The 20,263-nt window shown below is 39.0% G+C and overlaps 1 protein-coding gene across 1 annotated transcript in view; it reads left to right on the forward strand.

Annotated features, from left to right (window-relative positions):
- Positions 1-20,263, forward strand: part of CNTN4 (contactin 4) — a 501,156-nt gene that overhangs the window by 349,794 nt on the left and 131,099 nt on the right. Inside the window, exon 10 of the mRNA XM_029243779.1 lies at positions 7,134-7,284. Within this exon, the coding sequence (XP_029099612.1) occupies positions 7,134-7,284 (151 nt within the window). The remainder of the gene's footprint in view (positions 1-7,133; positions 7,285-20,263) is intronic.

Below are 20,263 nucleotides of genomic sequence, written 5' to 3' on the forward strand. Positions count from 1 at the left end.
AAGCAAGTAGGAGTTGGAGGGAGGAATAATGATTTGTTGGTATAACCACTCTACTTCCAATTAATCCATGCTTCCATGATTGAACCTAGTATTGACAAAAGCTCTATTAATCACGTGAGACGATTTCTTCTAGAAACAGAGCGTTTGTACCAACAACATTCCAGCTTTTTTTTTCCCAACATGAACAGACATTGGCTCTTCTAGGCTCCTGACGAAATTCATCTGTACTTAGTATGAGGCACATTGCTTTTAATAAAGCCTTTTGAATGTGGTTGAGAATAAGCATAGCGCAAAGGCAAAAAAAATTTTTAAAAAGCAACAAACAAAAAAACAAAGCCAAAAACTCCTTCAATTAAGTGCCTTATTGAAGGAACATGATAAGCAAGAGATCAGTCACTGCTGGGCTATATAAACATCGCTTGTCCACATTGCAGTATGTTTCTCTTGAGCCCCGCATGTCTAGGTCAGGGCACATGTAGCTGAAGCCCTTAAAACTGCTGTGTTATTGTCACTCACAAAGTGTCAGGATACAGATTCTTTAAACAGAGTGTACCAATCAAAGGAATTGGAAGGGAACTGAAGTTCCCATCTTCTCACCACTGGGTTGTCTGGGAGAACCCGGGAGGAAAGGGAAGACAGTCGTGTGTTGCCTCAGAGAAAGGCCCAAATCTGGGGAAAGCTGAACTCCCAGGGCCCACTTGCCCTGTACCCTTCTCCTAAATATGTGCTTTAGGGAAGCAGGGAAAGGATATTATGTGCCGGAGCTAGTTCATATTGGCAGGAGCTGAGTTGATGTATCCTTCTCAGTTCAGCGTTCAGTGACTTCTTGTTGGTAGCCTGAACTCGGCCCTAATGGGAGTATTTAGACCACAGAAATTGCCAAGCACCGAAAACCAAATTCTTTGGTGTTTTGTTTTGCTTGGAGAGCCAGTTGTTAAACATCTACCATCACACCAGTTCACATGGTGTGAGAATACAGCCAGCACTCTGCATCTGCCAGTTATGGGGAGCTGGCTGTATTCCTTGCACTATGCTATTCGAATGAGGGACTATAGTATCTGTGGATTTTGGTACCTTCAGGGTCCTGGAGCCAATCTCCCTGTGGATAGCAGATGCCAAGGGACAACCATATCAACAGCCCAGATTGTTTCTTGGGTAATTCTGCGTCATTTGACTGATGTCCAGAGAGGACAGAGTGTCCTGTACACAAGTCAGGAAGTTCAAGAAGCCATTTACAGCACCACTTAGATAAAAGAAAGGGCTGTGATATCCAGCCAAAGCATCATGAGAAGGGAATTTCCTGTTTGGAACTTAATTCCTGAGTTTTCTCCTACAGCACACATTAATTCAGCACATACTGATCGAACATCTACCTCGTACCAAGGACTGTGCTAAGTCCAAGATCCATAATTCATAGTCTCTGCCTTCAAGGAACTGATGAGCTAATAATTGCTAATTGCAAGTACTACCGTTTCTTAACCACTGGAATTCCAGAATTCTCACAGTCTAATTACCCTCTTCTGTTAAGTCAACAAATAGAGGCTTCCCTGCTGGTGCAGTGGTTAGGAATCCGCCTGCCAATGCAGGGGACACAGGTTCATGGCCTGGTCTGGGAGGATCCCACGTGCTGCGGAGCAACTAAGCCCGCGCGCCACAACTACTGAGCCCGCGCGCCTAGAGCCTGTGCTCCGCAACAAGAGAAGCCACCGCAATGAGAAGCCTGCGCACCACAATGAAGAGTAGCCCCTGCTCACCGCAACTGGAGAAAAAAGCCCGTGCGCGGCAACAGACCCAACACAGCCAAAAATTTTTTTTTTTAAATAAATAAAATTCAACAAATATTTCGATCTCATGACAAAGTTACTCATAATCAAATGTGGCATTGTACTGCCATACACTACTTGTTTAACCAAGGACACAAATATGTGTGAGTGTTTAGGACATTGTGCCAAGTGTAATGGAATGTCACTAACTTGGACTGATATAGCAAGGTCAAGTGCTTCCAGATATTTAAAAACACATACTGTCTTAAGATCGTCATACAGATAGGGTAGCTCAAGGGAGGTTAATAGGGGTTTAGCAGCTAAAGCTTTTAAAACATGTAAGAATGATTTTCAATCAACATGTTAATTATTGTATAAGAAATGACGTTCTAAAATGGCTTTAAAATCTTTTTCTTTGAATAAGAAAGATTCCACCTATGTCTACACAATTAATTTTTGGCTTTCAAACCTTTATAAAAAGAAAAAAGGGCTAATCTGCATCCTACTTGTTGACAGAGAAAGTGTTGAAAGATCCTGAAATGGTTCCTGTGCTTAAAAGCATTTGTCAGTAATCACAGTGCCTGAAATGCCAACAGTAAAGATGAATTTCTCGTCCATACCAGGATGGGTAAGATATAAGATATGACTACTCAGCAATAGAAAGGAACTCACCTAGCAACCTGGGTGGATCTCAAGAGCATTATGCTGACTGAAAAAAAGAAATCCCATAAGGTCATATAATGTATGATTTTATATATATATATACTCAAAACTATAGAGTTGCAGAACAGATTGGTAGATTCTAGGCATAGGGAGGACAGACAGGAGGGTGTTGGATGTGCCTCTAAAAGGGTAGCCTGAGAGAGATCTTTGTGGTGATGGAAGCGTTCTGTATCTTTATTTCAGTGAAAGGTACAAACATCGAAGTATTTCATAAAATAACATAGAACTCTACACCCTGTGCCCATGATCAGTTTTCTTGTTTTGATGTTGTGCTATGCTCACGTAAGCTGTAACCACTGAGAGAAACTCAGTAAAGGATACACAGGACCTCTCTGTACTATCTTTGCAACTACCTATGAATCTATAATTATTTCAAAATAAAAAGTTTTTTTTTTCTGTTTTCAAACAAAGCTATATTTCTTTAAGCTTTTCAGCTTAAAATGCTCTAAAAATGGTGGTGGTGATAGTAGTAATAGCAGAGGGGAAGAGTTGGTATAAAGGACTTACTCTGGGAAAATATTGAACTAAGTACTTTATGTACAATACATGTATTTTATTTAATCTGCAAAGCAACCTTGTGACTGTAAATGTTATTTGTTTGGTTTTATAATAACTTTCCCGAAAGAGCAGGAGCCCATAAACAAGAGGTACCATGGTAGGAGGAGCCCTGGGGAAACGGGACGTTCAGTGAATGAGACCAAAACCAGCAGGGCAGACTGTTAGAGACTGAGAAGGAACACATTATGTTGATGTTAGAACAGAAAACTCTTACTTCAGCATTTCTTGACAGTCTTGTGAATATCATCCCAAGTCAGGGAGGCTGATTTTGCATCAGCCGTTCTGAAATGATGGATCCAGAAAGAAGAATATTTCCAGTATAGCCAGCTTTCTAGTTACCTACCCAGCAACCAGGAGAGGTTTGGGGTTTTAGTATCTGATACCAGCACTGTCTCTTCAGTGGTGGAAATACTTGAAAGAATATTTGTACTCTGGGTTTATTTTTATGGAGTGATGAGGTAATAAAGATAATAAATAAAAGTTAAAATAATATGAAATTCTGAACTTCTAAAAGAGCCATCCTTAATAGTCTCCATCAACTGGCAGTGTTCCCAGTGTTGTGTCTACAGACTATGATAGAAAAGGCACACATAATTATCCTTTCCCCTTCAATAATAGAGTAACACATCACACCCATCTATTTCCCAGATGGGACTGCCACTGCACATCCCATTAAGGAGTTATCATTCTTACTATCTCTCTTGAGAAATGATCCTAAGGCACAACTTCAGTTTTCAAGGGTTCTGTTGGCCACTTAAAATACCCTTGACATGTGACCAAGAGCCATTTAATTAAGTAAAAACAAACAGTTGAGAATTGCATAGAAGGCTTCTCTCAGCCGGATGATGCTTCTCCTAGGTAATGTAATGTTAATGAATTAAAGATCATTGATAAATAATAAAAAGTTGATTTCCCACAGGGAAGAGGTGGCTTATTCCAACACTGGGTGAGCAGTGCCCCCTAGTCATCCATGTAAAAAATATTGTCCTCGAAGTGTATTAGATTTAGCAAAAGAGGATCTCCCAGGATTGGTGCTACTCTCAGACTCAAGTGGGTAATTGGACAATTGGTTTTATCTTTTCTGAACTACTAGGAACCCACTGAAATCTCACCTTCAAAGTGCACTCACTTTTTCCAGTGCCAGCAAAGGTTGGATTCTAACAGTGCCCTATTGGGACCTTACCATTAACTTATAAAACCTGATTCTCTGTGAATGTCAAATTAACAGAGTCCTTTTACTTTGCCTTCAAGCCTCTCCTCTCCTGATTACTAACTCTCCTGGTTAGTAATCCGAATAAATATAAGGTACAGACATGAAAGAGCGTCATCCCACAAGCTTTAGGGTATCTCAAGTGTGAAAGATGGTCACAAAATGGCAGAGTATTAAGACACCATTAATGGATCAAGTACTCAAAAACAGATGAAGGTCTAACAATTTTGCCCTAGGAAGCATTGCAGCTTATGGTGGCAACTGATAGACTTGCAGAGTTTGGTAACACTAGAAATAAATTAAGCAAACGAAGTAGACAAAGAGAAAACATTTAAATTTATAATTCCATTTTTATTAGTGAAAGACATTCAAAGGCAGTCTTATCTCTAGGATATCCAAAAGATAATATGCACATACATCGAACAGTACAAATTCTTTTGACACTGGAATGTGTGTTTTCTGCCTTCTGTGTGGCTGATATCATGCTATTTCAAAGTGTAAACGCAATACATAGTTTTTTGACAAATACACCCATGTGTTGTGCATGGTTTGATTTATGTAACTCATTTCAAATGCAACTGCAGAATTCCTGTTGAACAGATGAAAAATGTCTGCCTAAAGTGATAAAAATGTGTGTAGAAAGATATAGTTTTAAGAAGGGATTTTTGTATGTTACAGATTTGTACCTCTATTTCACACAATACCCTTTTTTAAAATGTTCTAGAAACTTGATTTTTTTTTTTTTTACATTAATGTGTCAGTTCAGGTGTTTCCATAAGATGGGAGTGAGTCTATTCTGCTACAAGAACCTTTCTGTGGGACTTCCCTGGCGATCCAGTGGTTAAGACTCTGTGCTTCCACTGCAGGGGGCACAGATTCCATCCCTGGTCGGGGAACTAAGATCCCACATGCCATGCGGTGAGGCCAAAAAGAAAAAAAAAAAGTAACTTTTCTGCGTTGAAAATTAGCATGTGTGGGAGGGGCAAATGAGGTCAGTATAGCAGATGCTGGCTTTGTGTATGTCACTAGTTCCAGCAACCGAGAACAAGGCCCACTAACTCAGGTCAACACAGCTAGCCAAGGCAGAAAGCACATTGACCGTGACTCCCATTCAGCCCACATTTTCCTCTTGACTGAGTTTGGTCACGTACACTAACATAGCGATGTTCAGAGCGTGGTTCTCTTCTGCACTTTGTACTTGTTTTATACTTTACCAATCTCAACTCTTCTCTCTTCCAGCTCCCTTGTTTCATCAAGCTGTCTTCATACACACACACACACACACACACACACACACTGAAGTCCTGTATTTTTTGTAGTATTTATCTATTAGGGATTTAATCTGTCTTTTTAGTCATGCTAACATATTTACTAGAATGATTATTGTTTTTGTTAGTATTCCTGTTACATAAATATTGAGTATGTCTGTCCTGACCTTATCTTTTTCAGAACCCTATAATTTTTATTATGTGATTTTGCAGATCATACAAGGAATGCATCTATCTAATTATAGCAAAAACATTTGTACTTGCACTCTCCTTATTAATTTCATTTATCATTATGGAATTACTCTTTGAATTATAGATTCCCCTCATGAATCCAAGGAGCACAGATTGAAGTATCAATTGCCTGCTAGATTCCTTTATTTACTTTAATCTTCACATAGTAAACCAGCCCCATGTGTACATTGCATCACCCCAGTAAAAAGTAACCTTTCCATCTTTCTTTCTTTCTTTCTAGACACTGAAAGTATTTCCATGACAAAAGCACTTAATAAAGGTTTACCTTGCTTCTGCTGAAGCCTGCTTTTATTTTTTTTAATCACCAGCTTACAGTTTGGGTACGTTTAAAAAAACTGATCTCCGTCCTCCCCACCTACATACATACACACTCACTACCTGTCCTCTTTTAAGTAATTTGTGGCTAGCATTTAAATTTCACATTCAGCATGGTACGAAATCTTAAATTCCATCAGGTCAAATGGCAGTGAGTTAGGGATTTTAAATATGATAAAATTAAGATTCCAGGAGATGAATCTGTGCTCACAACGTATCCTAAAACATGTTAATTCAACTAATGCAGAAGAAAATAGAGATTTTTCAGAAAGGCCCCTTCTATATTTCTGTAAGGATACAGATGTATATCTTTTGTTTTAGGAAAGAAAGAATTATTTAATGTTATATCCCCATAACTACATATTTGGTGTCAACATGAATGAATTTTTAGAATACTGGTAGTGAGGATAGAATCGAGTTTTTTAAGAGTAAGTCACAATTTATCCAGCAAGAACCAAGCACTGCATTGGGCAGTAGTAGTGGAAAGCTGAACAAAGTCGTTGATTTTAAGGAGAAGCTTTACAGATGGTGATGCTATAGACATTTCAGCACATCTTCTGATGGAGACATGAACAGAGTGCTATGGAAAAGAGCAGAGGTGGTAACTATCAATGAAGGGAAGGTTTAGTCTACACAATCAGAAAAATACCTTATGGGTTTTTGTTTTTTCTCTCCTTTTTGCTTCCCTGAATTTTTTAAATTTATCTTCATTTGAACATGGAATAATTTTTTTTAAAGAATCACTCAGTAAGGTGATAGAATGTTCTATATTTTGATCTTCACGTTGGAGTATACGAAATGCATCAAGCTGTGTGCACTTACAACTGGTATATTTTACCATATACAAATTACAGCTCAACTTTTCATAATCTATCAAAACATCCATTGCTACTCCCTTTACTTCAGAAAAAAATGTAGCATCCTCCCTTTGATGCCCAAGACAGCAATAAGTCCATTACAGAAAGAAAAAAGCTATAAAGAATGATCTAGTGGGTTTTTTCTTCCATAATAATTAATTATTCTATTTTCTATATTCTCTTCTAGCTGTGGGCCCAGATTTTTCAAGAACCCTCTTAAAAAGAGTAACTCTTGTCAAAGTGGGAGGTGAAGTTGTCATTGAGTGTAAGCCGAAAGCCTCTCCGAAACCTGTCTACACCTGGAAGAAAGGAAGAGACATGTTAAGAGAAAATGAAAGGTATTATCTTGAAATAATTTTAATATTTGATTAACCTGCAATAATTTATAGGTCTGTTATTAATAGTCCTAGAGGGAAGAATTTACTCTCTGCTCTTCGTGAATTAACTGTTAATCAAAGAACTGAAGCTTTGGAAAAGGGTGGTAAATTAGTTGGTCTTTATAATCCTTCTTGATATTAAGATTCTAGAAAGCCCTTCCTGCACAGAGAGGTCACATGATCCCTCTTGAACGCTCTTGGAGCTGCCCAAAGATGAGCATACTTTCTTAATTTTAGCCTAAAATTTATTTGTAGGTTTGCCCACTTTTCTCCATCCTACCTCCTTTTCGTATAAACAAGTAAATTCAGTTCTTCTTTGCGATGACAACCCCTTCAGATATTTGGCAGTGGCTAGTATGTCTCTTGTTAGTCTCTCCTTTTTTGGAGCTAAATGTCTCTAATTCCAAAACTCATTCTCAAATAGGATGGTTTTGATCATTTTAATCATGTCTTTGTGAAACAGAGTTCCAAAAAGAAACTTTTTTTGAAAAGTGTTTTGGTTTTTTTTTCTTTCTGATATCTAAACTCGTCACCTGTGTTTCCTATTGTAAGGGAATTACGTTTAGAAGCCATGTTGTTTATACAGTGTAATTACAGGGGTTGTTGGGGCTTTCGGTCACATTGTGACAGATGGCAGGTATCTCTTAAGACCTTTTCTTGGCCATCACCTCCATAAAATATATCCCCCACCCCTTTCCGTAATCGACTCAATCTGTTGGAAAATGATAATTGCACATGAGTCCATGTCCCACATCAGATCACATTTACCAGCTCTATACATAACGATTTTCATGGATGCTAAAGGTCAAGTACTCAAAGATGCAATTGGGGAAGGCTGTAAAAATGTGTATGTATCAACTTTATACCTGTACACCTTTGGATTTGCATATGCAAAGTAGATCATTGCACTGATGATATTGTCCTTATTAATGATTTTTGCCAACAAACCTGATATGGTTTATAGATGGTGTATTCACATATATTAAATCTGTAATATACATCTCTCTCTGATTTCTATCATATCAAGAAAGCAGTATAGTTTACAAATTATTGGCATGGCATTTAAATCTGGAGCCAAAGTTGGAACTTGAGAGCACAGTTTCTTATTTTATGTACCACATGTATTGCTTAGATTAAGGCTGCATTTTTAAAGTTTTAATATAACCATGATATAAAGAAAACATTTTTTTTAATAATATGGATAAGAGACAGACATGTCAAAAACCGTGAATGAATGAAGCTCGAGCAACATGGTAGATCAAAATCCAGGAGAGGCAAATAAGCTTTGCCACTGTCACAAGAAGGCTGCAGTGTCTTAAAACAACAAAAGGAAATTTCTCATCCACACTGCACGCGCACCAGGGGTCTGCTGGGGGCTTTGCTGCCCTCTAAAGTATAGGATGGTAGAATAGCACTCTCTGGAACATTCGAATTGCAGAAGGAAAAGAGGGTGGCTAAACATGCATGGGCTCTTAAAGCTTCTGCCCAGAAGTGAAACACATCTTTTTCACTCATGTTTCAATGGCCAAAACAAGTCACATGGCTCTGCCCAAATTCAACCCAGCAGGGAAATACAGTCTTACTATGTGCCTAGAAGAAAAGGGACAGCCTAACATTTTGAACAGTATTAATGATTGTTTACCACTGCTATAACTTAATCATTGCTATAAGTTGATTAAATTAACTTTGGGAAAATGATATATCAATATCAAGAATTATTTTTAATAAGTGAATTTAATTGACTGTTTCTACCACTTAGCTTACCCCAAACTTATCTCTCTCCAATTTTTGTTTTTTCTTCTGACTTGATTAATGGGGTTCAAATATTGCTTCAACATTTATGTGGCACTAAAGGTATCTTTAAAGTGAGGGAACTCCCCATCATTACTCAAGTCTTGGTATTTATCACCTCCACCTCCAGTGTCACCAGGCATGACCCAAACTATCAGTATTAGCACTTTTTCTCTCCATGGGTGCTGTATTCTCAGTTTTATTTCTCCCTGCTACCTCACTCACAATGTATTAAACAGATAGGTTGATTTCCCTAATGTAAATGAATCCAAAAGCTGGCCAGGTGTAATTTAAAGGGGAATGGTGGGGACTTCAGTGTATGCCCCATCCAAGGGAGACATCTGCCACTCAATTCTAGCATATTTTTGCCACCAAATGGAGATGCAGGTCCATTGACTCCCCACCATCTCATTTTTCAAGGGAAACTAGAAATAAGGAATTTAATTTGAACTATCTTAATTTTAATCATCAGCACCTTTTTTAAATTTTAATGTTAGTACAATATGGTCCACACATCCATGGACCAAGTTGACTCCATGGGCTGCTAGTTTTTAAGTTACGAGAAAGACATAATCTCAGCTGAACACCCTGTAAGTTCTGAACAGTGTGAAAAATAAGAAAGATATTACCATTATTTTCTCATTGGCAGAGAAGAAATTCTACCATTTTCCTCTATTTTTTTCTGATAAAGCAGAAGCATAATTAAGTGGATAAGTGAACAAAAGCAATCGTATGTAGAATTCAGAAGTGAAGATTTTAGAATTCCTATTTTAGGAAAGGATTGACATTGTTAGAACAACACAAAAGGAAAAATTCTTTGACTGTGTCCAGTGTTGAGTAATACTTCCTAATATACTGACTTGTTAGCCCTAATTCTTTTTTTTTTTTTACATCTTTATTGGAGTACAATTGCTTTACAATGGTGTGTTAGTTTCTGCTTTATAACAAAGTGAATCAGTTATACATATACATATGTTCCCATATCCCCTCCCTCTTGCGTCTCCCTCCCTCCCACCCTCCCTATCCCACCCGTCTAGGTGGTCACAAAGCACTGAGCTGATCTCCCTGTGCTATGCGGCTGCTTCCCACTAGCTATCTATTTTACGTTTGGTAGTGTATATATGTCCATGCCACTCTTTCGCTTTGTCACAGCTTACCATTCCCCCGCCCCATATCCTCAAGTCCATTCTCTAGTAGGTCTGTGTCTTTATTCCTTTCTTACCCCTAGGTTCTTCATGACTTTTTTTTTCTTAAATTCCATATATATGTGTCCACATACGGTATTTGTTTTTCTCTTTCTGACTTACTTCACTCTGTATGACAGACTCTAGGTCCATCCACCTCATTACAAATAGCTCAATTTCGTTTCTTTTTATGGCTGAGTAATATTCCATTGTATATATGTGCCACATCTTCTTTATCCATTCATCTGATAATAGACACTTAGGTGGTTTCCATCTCTGGGCTATTGTAAACAGAGCTGCAATGAACATTTTGGTACATGACTCTTTGTGAATTATGGTTTTCTCAGGATGTATGCCCAGTAGTGGGATTGCTGGGTCGTATGGTAGTTCTATTTGTAGTTTTTTAAGGAACCTCCATACTGTTCTCCATAGTGGCTGAACCAATTCACATTCCCACCAGCAGTGCAGGAGTGTTCCCTTTTCTCCACACCCTCTCCAGCATTTATTGTTTCTAGATATTTTGACGATGGCCATTCTGACTGGTGTGAGATTATATCTCATTGTAGTTTTGATTTACATTTCTCTAATGATTAATGATGTTGAGCATTCTGTCATGTGTTTGTTGGTAATCTATATATCTTCTTTGGAGAAATGTCTATTTAGGTCTTCTGCCCATTTTTGGATTGGGTTGTTTGTTTTTGTGTTATTGAGCTGCATGAGATTCTTATAAATTTTGGAGTTTAATCCTTTGTCAGTTGCTTCATTTGCAAATATTTTCTCCCATCCGAGGGTTGTCTTTTGGTCTTTTTTATGGTTTCCTTTGCTGTGCAAAAGCTTTGAAGTTTCATTAGGTCCCATATGTTTATTTTTGTTTTTATTTCCATTTCTCTAGGAGGTGGGTCAAAAAGGATCTTGCTGTGATTTAAGTCACAGAGTGTTCTGCCTATGTTTTCCTCTAAGAGTTTGATAGTTTCTGGCCTTACATTTAGGTCTTTAATCCATTTTGAGCTTATATTTGTGTATGGTGTTAGGGAGTGATCTAATCTCATACTTTTACATGTACCTGTCCAGTTTTCCCAGCACCACTTATTGAAGAGGCTGTCCTTTCTCCACTGTACATTCCTGCCTCCTTTATCAAAGATGAGATGACCATATGTGCGTAGGTTTATCTCTGGGCTTTCTATCCTGTTCCATTGATCGATATTTCTGTTTTTGTGGCAGTACCATACTGTCTTGATTACTGTAGCTTTGTAGTATAGTCTGAAGTCAGGGAACCTGACTCCTCCAGCTCCATTTTTCGTTCTCAAGATTGCTTTGGCTATTCGGGGTCTTTTGTGTTTCCATACAAATTGTGAAAGTTTTTGTTCTAGTTCTGTGAAAAATGCCAGTGGTAGTTTGATAGAGATTGCACTGAATCTGTAGATTGCTTTGAGTAGTAGAGTCATTTTCACAATGTTGATTCTTCCAATCCAAGAACATGGTATATCTCTCCATCTATTTGTATCATCTTTAATTTCTTTCATCAGTGTCTTATAATTTTCTGCATACAGGTCTTTTGTCTCCTTAGGTAGGTTTATTCCTAGATATTTTATTCTTTTTGTTGCAGTGGTAAATGGGAGTGTTTTCTTGATTTCGCTTTCAGATTTTTCATCATTAATGTATAGGAATGCCAAAGATTTCTGTGCATTAATTTTGTATCCTGATACTTTATCAGATTCATTGATTAGCTCTAGCAGTTTTCTGGTAGTATCTTTAGGATTCTCTATGTATAGTATCATGTCATCTGCAAACAATGACAGCTTTACTTCTTCTTTTCCGATTTGGATTCCTTTTATTTCCTTTTCTTCTCTGATTGCTGTGGCAAAAACTTCCAAAACTATGTTGAATAAGAGTGGTGAGAGTGGGCAACCTTGTCTTGTTCCTGATCTTAGTGGAAATGCTTTCAGTTTTTCACCATTGAGGACGATGTTGGCTGTGGGTTTGTCATATATGGCCTTTATTATGTTGAGGAAACTTCCCTCTATGCCTACTTTCTGGAGGGTTTTTATCATAAATGGGTGTTGAATTTTGTCGAAAGCTTTCTCTGCATCTATTGAGATGATCATATGTTTTTTCTCCTTCTCTTTGTTAATATGGTGTATCACGTTGATTGATTTGCGTATATTGAAGAATCCTTGCATTCCTGGAATAAACTCCACTTCATCATGGTGTATGATCCTTTTAATGTGCTGTTGGATTCTGTTTGCTAGTATTTTGTTGAGGATTTTTGCATCTATGTTCATCAGTGATATTGGCCTGTAGTTTTCTTTCTTTGTGACATCCTTCTCTGGTTTTGGTATCAAGGTGATGGTGGTCTCATAGAATGAGTTTGGGAGTGTTCCTCCCTCTGCTATATTTTGGAAGAGTTTGAGAAGGATAGGTGTTAGGTCTTCTCTAAATGTTTGATAGAATTCGCCTGTGAAGCCATCTGGTCCTGGGCTTTTGTTTGTTGGAAGATTTTTAATCACAGTTTCAATTTCAGTGCTTGTGAATGGTCTGTTCATATTTTCTATTTCTTCCTGGTTCAGTCTTGGCAGGTTGTGCTTTTCTGAGAATTTGTCCATTTCTTCCAGGTTGTCCATTTTATTGGCATAGAGTTGCTTGTAGTAATCTCTATGATCCTTTGTATTTCTGCTGTGTCAGTTGTTACTTCTTTTTCATTTCTAATTCTATTGATTTGAGTCTTCTTCCTTTTTTTCTTGATGAGTCTGGATAATGGTTTATCAATTTTGTTTATCTTCTCAAAGAACCAGCTTTTAATTTTATTGATCTTTGCTATTGTTTCCTTCATTTCTTTTTCATTTCTTTCTGATCTGATTTTTATGATTTCTTTCCTCCTGCTAACTTTGGGGTTTTTTTGTTCTTCTTTCTCTAATTGCTTGAGGTGCAAGGTCAGGTTGTTTATTCGAGATGTTTCCTGTTTCTTAAGGTAGGATTGTATTGCTATAAACTTCCCTCTTAGAACTGCTTTTGCTGCATCCCATAGGTTTTGGGTCGTCATGTCTCCATTGTCATTTGCTTCTAAGTATTTTTTGATTTCCTCTTTGATTTCTTCAGTGATCACTTCGTTATTAAGTAGTGTACTGTTTAGCCTCCATGTGTTTGTATTTTTTACAGATCTTTTCCTGCAATTGATATCTAGTCTCATAGCATTGTGGTCGGAAAAGGTACTTGGTACAGTTTCAATTTTCTTAAATTTACCAAGGCTTGATTTGTGACACAAGATATGATCTATCCTGGAGAATGTTCCATGAGTACTTGAGAAGAATGTGTATTCTGTTGTTTTTGGATGGAATGTCCTATAAATATCAATGAAGTCCATCTTGTCTAATGTATCATTTAAAGCTTGTGTTTCCTTATTTATTATCATTTTGGATGATCTGTCCTTTGGTGAAAGTAGGGTGTTAAAGTCCCCTACTATGAATGTGTTACTGTCAATTTCCCCTTTTATTGCTGTTAGTATTTGCCTTAGGTACTGAGGTGCTCCTATGTTGGGTGCATAAATACTTATAATTGTTATATCTTCTTCTTGGATAGATCCCTTGATCATTATGTAGTGTCCTTCTTTGTCTCTTCTAATAGTCTTTATTTCAAAGTGTATTTTGTCTGATATGAGAATTGCTACTCCAGCTTTCTTTTGGTTTCCATTTGCATGGAATATCTTTTTCCATCCCCTTACTTTCAGTCTGTATGTGTCTCTAGGTCTGAAGTGGGTCTCTTGTAGACAGCATATATATGGGTCTTGTTTTTGTAACCATTCAGCCAATCTGTGTCTTTTGGTGGGAGCATTTAGTCCATTTACATTTATGGTAATTATCGATATGTATGTTCCTATGACCATTTTCTTAATTGTTTTGGGTTCGTTATTGTAGGTCTTTTCCTTCTCTTGTGTTTCTTGCCTAGAGAAGTTCCTTTAGCATTTGTTGTAAAGCTGGTTTGGTGGTGCTGAACTCTCTCAGCTTTTGCTTGTCTGTAAAGGTTTTAATTTCTCCATCAAATCTGAATGAGATCCTTGCTGGGTAGAGTAATCTTGGTTGCAGGTTTTTCTCCTTCATCACTTTAAATATGCCCTGCCAGTCCCTTCTGGCTTGCAGAGTTTCTGCTGAAAGATCAGCTGTTAACCTTATGGGGATTCTCTTGTGTGTTATTTGTTGTTTTTCCCTTGCTGCTTTTAATATGTTTTCTTTGTATTTAATGTTTGATAGTTTGATTAATATGCGTCTTGGCATATTTCTCCTTGGATTTATCCTGTATGGGACTCTCTGTGCTTCCTGGACTTGATTAACTATTTCCTTTCCCATATTAGGGAAGTTTTCAACTATAATCTCTTCAAATATTTTCCCAGTCCCTTTCTTTTTCTCTTCTTCTTCTGGAACCCCTATAATTCCAATGTTGGTGCGTTTAATGTTGTCCCAGAGGTCTCTGAGACTGTCCTCAGTTCTTTTCATTCTTTTTTCTTTATTGTGCTCTGCAGTAGTTATTTCCACTATTTTATCTTCCAGGTCACTTATCCACTCTTCTGCCTCAGTTATTCTGCTATTGATCCCATCTAGAGTATTTTTAATTTCATATATTGTGTTGTTTATCATTGCTTGTTTCATCTTTAGTTCTTCTAGGTCCTTGTTTAATGTTTCTTGCATTTTGTCTATTCTATTTCCAAGATTTTGGATCATCTTTACTATCATTATTCTGAATTCTTTTTCAGGTAGACTGCCTATTTCCTCTTCATTTGTTAGGTCTGCTGGGTTTTTATCTTGCTCCTTCATCTGCTATATTTCTGTCTTCTCATTTTGCTTACTGTGTTTGGGGTCTCCTTTTTGCAGGCTTCAGGTTCGTGGTTCCTGTTGTTTTTGGTGTCTGTCCCCAGTGGCTAAAGTTGGTTCAGTGGGTTGTGTAGGCTTCCTGGTGGAGGGGACTAGTGCCTGTGTTCTGGTGGATGAGGCTGGGTCTTGTCTTTCTGGTGGGCATGTCCACATCTGGTGGTGTGTTTTGGGGTGTCTGTGGACTTATTATGATTTTAGGCAGCCTCTCTGCTAATGGGTGGGGTTGTATTGCTGTCTTGCTAATTGTTTGGCATAGGGTGTCCAGCACTGTAGCTTCCTGGTCATTGAGTGAAGCTGGGTGCTGGTGTTGAGATGGAGATCTCTGGGAGATTTTTGCTGTTTGATATTATGTGGGGCTGGGAGGTCTCTTGTGGACCAGTGTCCTGAAGTTGTCTCTCCCACCTCAGAGGCACAGCACTGACTCCTGGCTGCAGCACCAAGAGGCTTTCATCTACACGGCTCAGAATAAAAGGGAGAAAAGGAAAGAAAGAAAGAAAGAGAGAGAGAGAGAGAGGAAGGAAGAAAGGAAGGAGGGAGGGAGGGAGGGAGGAGGGAAGGAAGGAAAGAAAGAAAGAAGTTAAAATAAAATAAAGTAAGATAAAATGAAATCGAGTTATTAAAATAAAAAATAATTATTAAGAAAAAAAAAACTTTTTAAGAAAAAAAAAAACACGGACGGATAGAACCCTAGGACAAATGGTGGAAGCAAAGCTATACAGACAAAATCTCACACAGAAGCATACACACTCACAAAAAGAGGAAAAGGGGAAAAAATCATAAATCTTGCTCTCAAAGTCCACCTCCTCGATTTGGGATGATTCGTTGTCTGTTCAGGTATTCCGCAGATGCAGGGTACATCAAGTTGATTGTGGAGATTTAATCTGCTGCTTCTGAGGCTGCTGGGAGAGATTTCCCTTTCTCTTCTTTGTTCTCACAGCTCCTGGGGCTCAGCTTTGGATTTGGCCCCGCCTCTGCGTGTAGGTCGCCGGAGGGAATCTGTTCTTAGCTCAGACAGGACGGGGTTAAAGGAGCAGCTGCTTCGAGGACTCTGGCTCACTCAGGCCGGGTGGATGGAGGGGTACGGAGTGCGGGGCGAGCCTGCGGCGGCAGAGGCCAGTGTGATGTTGCAGCAGCTTGAGGTGCGCCATGCGTTCTCCCAGGGAAGTTGTCCCTGGATCCCGGGACCCTGGCAGTGGCGGGCTGCACAGGCTCCCCGGAAGGGGGTGTGGATAGTGACCTGTGCTCGCACACAGGCTTCTTGGGGGCGGCAGCAGCAGCCTTAGGGTCTCATGCCAGTCTCTGAGGTCCGCGCTTTTAGCCGCGGCTCGCGTCCGTCTCTGGAGCTCCTTTAAGTAGTGCTCTTAATCCCCTCTCCTCGCGCACCAGGAAACAAAGAGGGAAGAAAAAGTCTCTTGCCTCTTCGGCAGGTCCCGACTTTTCCTCGGACTCCCTGTCGGCTAGCCGTGGTGCACTAACCCCCTGCAGGCTGTGTTCACACCGCCAACCCCAGTCCTCTCCCTGAGCTCTGACCGAAGCCCGAGCCTCAGCTCCCAGCCCCGCCCGCCCCGGCAGGTGAGCAGACAAGCCTCTCGGGCTGGTGAGTGCCAGTCGGCACCGATCCTCTGTGCGGGAATCTCTCCGCTTTGCGCTCCGCACCCCTGTTGCTGTGCTCTCCTCTGCGGGTCCGAGCTTCCCCCCTCCGCCACCCACAGTCTCCGCCCGCAAATGGACTTCCTAGTGTGTGGAAACCTTTCCTCCTTCACAGCTCCCTCCCACTGGTGCAGGTCCCGTCCCTATCCTTTTGTCTCTGTTTATTCTTTTTTCTTTTGCCCTACCCAGGTACGTGGGGAGTTTCTTGCCTTTGGGGAGGTCTGAGGTCTTCTGCCAGCGTTCAGTAGGTGTTCTGTAGGAGTTGTTCCATGTGTAGATGTATTTCTTGTGTATCTGTGGGGAGGAAGGTGATCTCCGCGTCTTACTCTTCCGCCATCTTCCCCTCGTCGCCTAATTCTTTTTTGAGATGTGGAATCCTAAGAATCAAAAGGCAAACCTTTAACATTTGAATAAAAGATTTTAGAAAATTTTATTGAAGTATTGTTGATTTACAATGTTGTGTTAATTTCTGCTGTACAGCAGAGCGACTCAGTTATACATATAAATATTCTTTTTCATATTCTTTTCCATTATGGTTTATCACAGGATATTGAATATAGTTCCCTGTGCTATACAGTAGGAACTTGTTGTTTATCTATCCTGTATATAATAGATTGCATCTGCTAATCCCAAACTCCCAATCCATCCTTCCCCCACTCTCCCCTCCCCCTTGGCAACCACAAGTCTGTTCTCTATGTCTGTGAGTCTGTTTTTGTTTCATAGATATGTTGATTTGTATTGTATTTTTAGATTTCACATATAAGTGATATCATATGGTATTTGTCTTTCTCTTTCTGACTTACTTCACTTAGTATAATAATCTCTAGGTCCATCCTTGTTGCTGCAAATGGCGTTATTTCATTCTTTTCTTATGGCTGATTAGCATTCCATTGTATATATGTACTATGTCTTCTTTATCCGTTCATCTGTCAACGGACATTTAGGTTGTTTCCATGTCTTGGCTATTTATTGTAAATAGTGCTGCTATGAACATAGGGGGTGCATGTATCTTTTCGAATTATAGTTTTGTCTGGGTGTATTCCCAGGAGTGGGATTGCTGGATCATATGGCAACTCTATTTTTGGTTTTTTCAGGAACTTCCACAATGTTTTTCGTAGTGGCTGCACCAATTTACATTCCCAACAGTGCAAGAGGGTTCCCTTTTCTCCACACTCTCTCCAACATTTGTTACTTGTAGACTTTTTAATGATGGCCTTTAACATTTGAATAAAAGATTATTCATCTCAATTACAAAATATCGATATAAACCAAGTTTCAGTGGAACAAAATTTGTGATCAAGCACCACTTTTCATTAATGTTCTCCCTAGAGCTTATGTTTTGACTTTGCCAAATGCTACTTAAGTGATTTTTAATTTCAAATTTAACTAATCAACTGCCTACAAATGAGTTTACAATAAAAGTATAAGAAGCAACATTTTTAAATGTTTACATTTTGATCTTATATGGTGGTATTATAGTTATCTCAGTGGGTATGGATTCAAAAATACTGATTTAATGTTAACATGTGAGCAATTTTTAAAATATGTTTGTATGTCCTTACTTTGGTTTTTTAAAGCTTTAGAAATTTAAATCAGATTTACACTGGCCTTATCTATATTAAACCAATCATCTAAATGCAAGACTGAATCTTCAATTTTTATAGCTTTGCCATTGTGTGGGCAGAATAGCCATAAACATAAATCATTTCTTGTTTTCTTGTATATTTATCCAGCGATCAGAGTGTAGGCAATAGCAGACATTTAAAACAGGGATGACTTGTCACAAAGGTGCAAGTACTTTACTTCTCAGGAGAGGCCTCTAGATGCCACCGAGGCAGTGGCATCATTTGGATTAATTGAGCAGTTAAGCCAACTAACTGAATAAAGTTGATAATTTTGTTTACTTTTCGTTTCTAGACAGAAGGCACTTGAGGCAGATGAGGTTGAAGTTGATCTATTGCAAACAAAAACATCAAAATATAGAAATAATAGAACCATTAATAAAAACCTAGGCTCCTAGAATTATAGGGAGCCATTAAACCAACCTGGATGGACTCTTGATTGCAAGTGACAGAAACCCAGCTCAGAGCTGGCTTCAGTACAAAAGGGAATTCATTGGCTCCATGTTTGAGAAGACCAGGAATGGGCTGTGACTTGAGGTGTGACCAGGTTCAGGTGCTTACATGGTGACATCAGGAGTGGATGGCTCTCTTCATCTCTCACCAGTGCCTTGCTCTTTGTTGGCTCCATTTTCTGATGGGTTGTCCTCTCCTGGCAGTAGGATGCCTGCCAGCAGCACCATGCTTGCCCTCTCTTCTAACAGTCCCAGAATAGGTGTTCATGAAATTGAATAAACCTGCCTTGGTCAGTGATCTTCCCTGAGCCAGTAACATTCAAGGGGGTGTGATGCACTGATTAGAAGCACATGATCGTGTGCTTATCCTACGAGGCCCTTGGAGAAGCGCCACCTCAGACCTCATGGACTGAGAATGGGACAGGGGTTTCTCCAAAGAAATGTAGGGTCCTACAACCAGAAAAAGAAAAAATGGATGCTAGGCAGGCAGTATTGTCAAATTCCTACTCTAGTCATGGAGCCTAGCCTCCATTCCAGGACAGGGATCCCCACAATGGCTAGACCCTCACCTTCCCTGGTTACATCTAAGATGGAGACCTAACTAATTGTTAGATTATTTCTTTATAACCAATATCCTTGTAATTTCCACTCTGAAGTTATACTAAACAATCTAATTCTTTTCCATCACCCCTCTTCCCCTTATATTCTAACAAGCTATTCTCAAGTCCTCTTTCAATTCTTTTCCAAGCCCAAATGTCCCTGATCATCTTCACATGACATTATTTGGCATCCTCTCACTGTCTTAAGCATTTCTTTCAATGTCTTTCTGAAAGCCAGAATTAAATCTGCCGTTCGGAATTAAAGCAGTATTAATAAGGGAATAAATATGTTTCTTTACCTCTGCAGCAAACAATTACTGTTTTATTAGGTCCCTAAAGAGGAAAAATTATCTTCAGTGAGCTTAGATTAGTAAGGCAGGTGAGTGTACATCATAGAAAGACCACTCCCTCCCAGTGATAATTTTTAAAAATTAACTTAGTGCTTAAAGGGATAAATCTAGCTGTCTGGAAAATTCACTTAGAGAAAATATTTTATTTCTCACTGAAGCTGAAGAAATGAGTGAAATGTTACTCTAATTAACAATGTGTGAATAATGATTTCTTATTCTTACTCATCCTTGAGAATTTCTCTGCTTCCTTTTAGACATTAGGCTAATACATTGTATCAAGCTAATGTATAATAACTAAGTAGAGGGATATGCTGCTGAATGTTTCCGAAAAGAATCTGAAACTTACAGCCTGCATGTCACAGGCGTGGTTTCAGAACAGCAGCAGGGCTATTTTGTCAAACTAGCCAACACAAATTTTGATCAACGAACG

This window comes from Monodon monoceros, unplaced genomic scaffold, assembly GCF_005190385.1.
Source record: "Monodon monoceros isolate NGI ecotype Baffin Bay Population unplaced genomic scaffold, NGI_Narwhal_1 Super_Scaffold_3, whole genome shotgun sequence".
In the NCBI taxonomy this organism is placed as follows: domain Eukaryota; kingdom Metazoa; phylum Chordata; class Mammalia; order Artiodactyla; family Monodontidae; genus Monodon; species Monodon monoceros.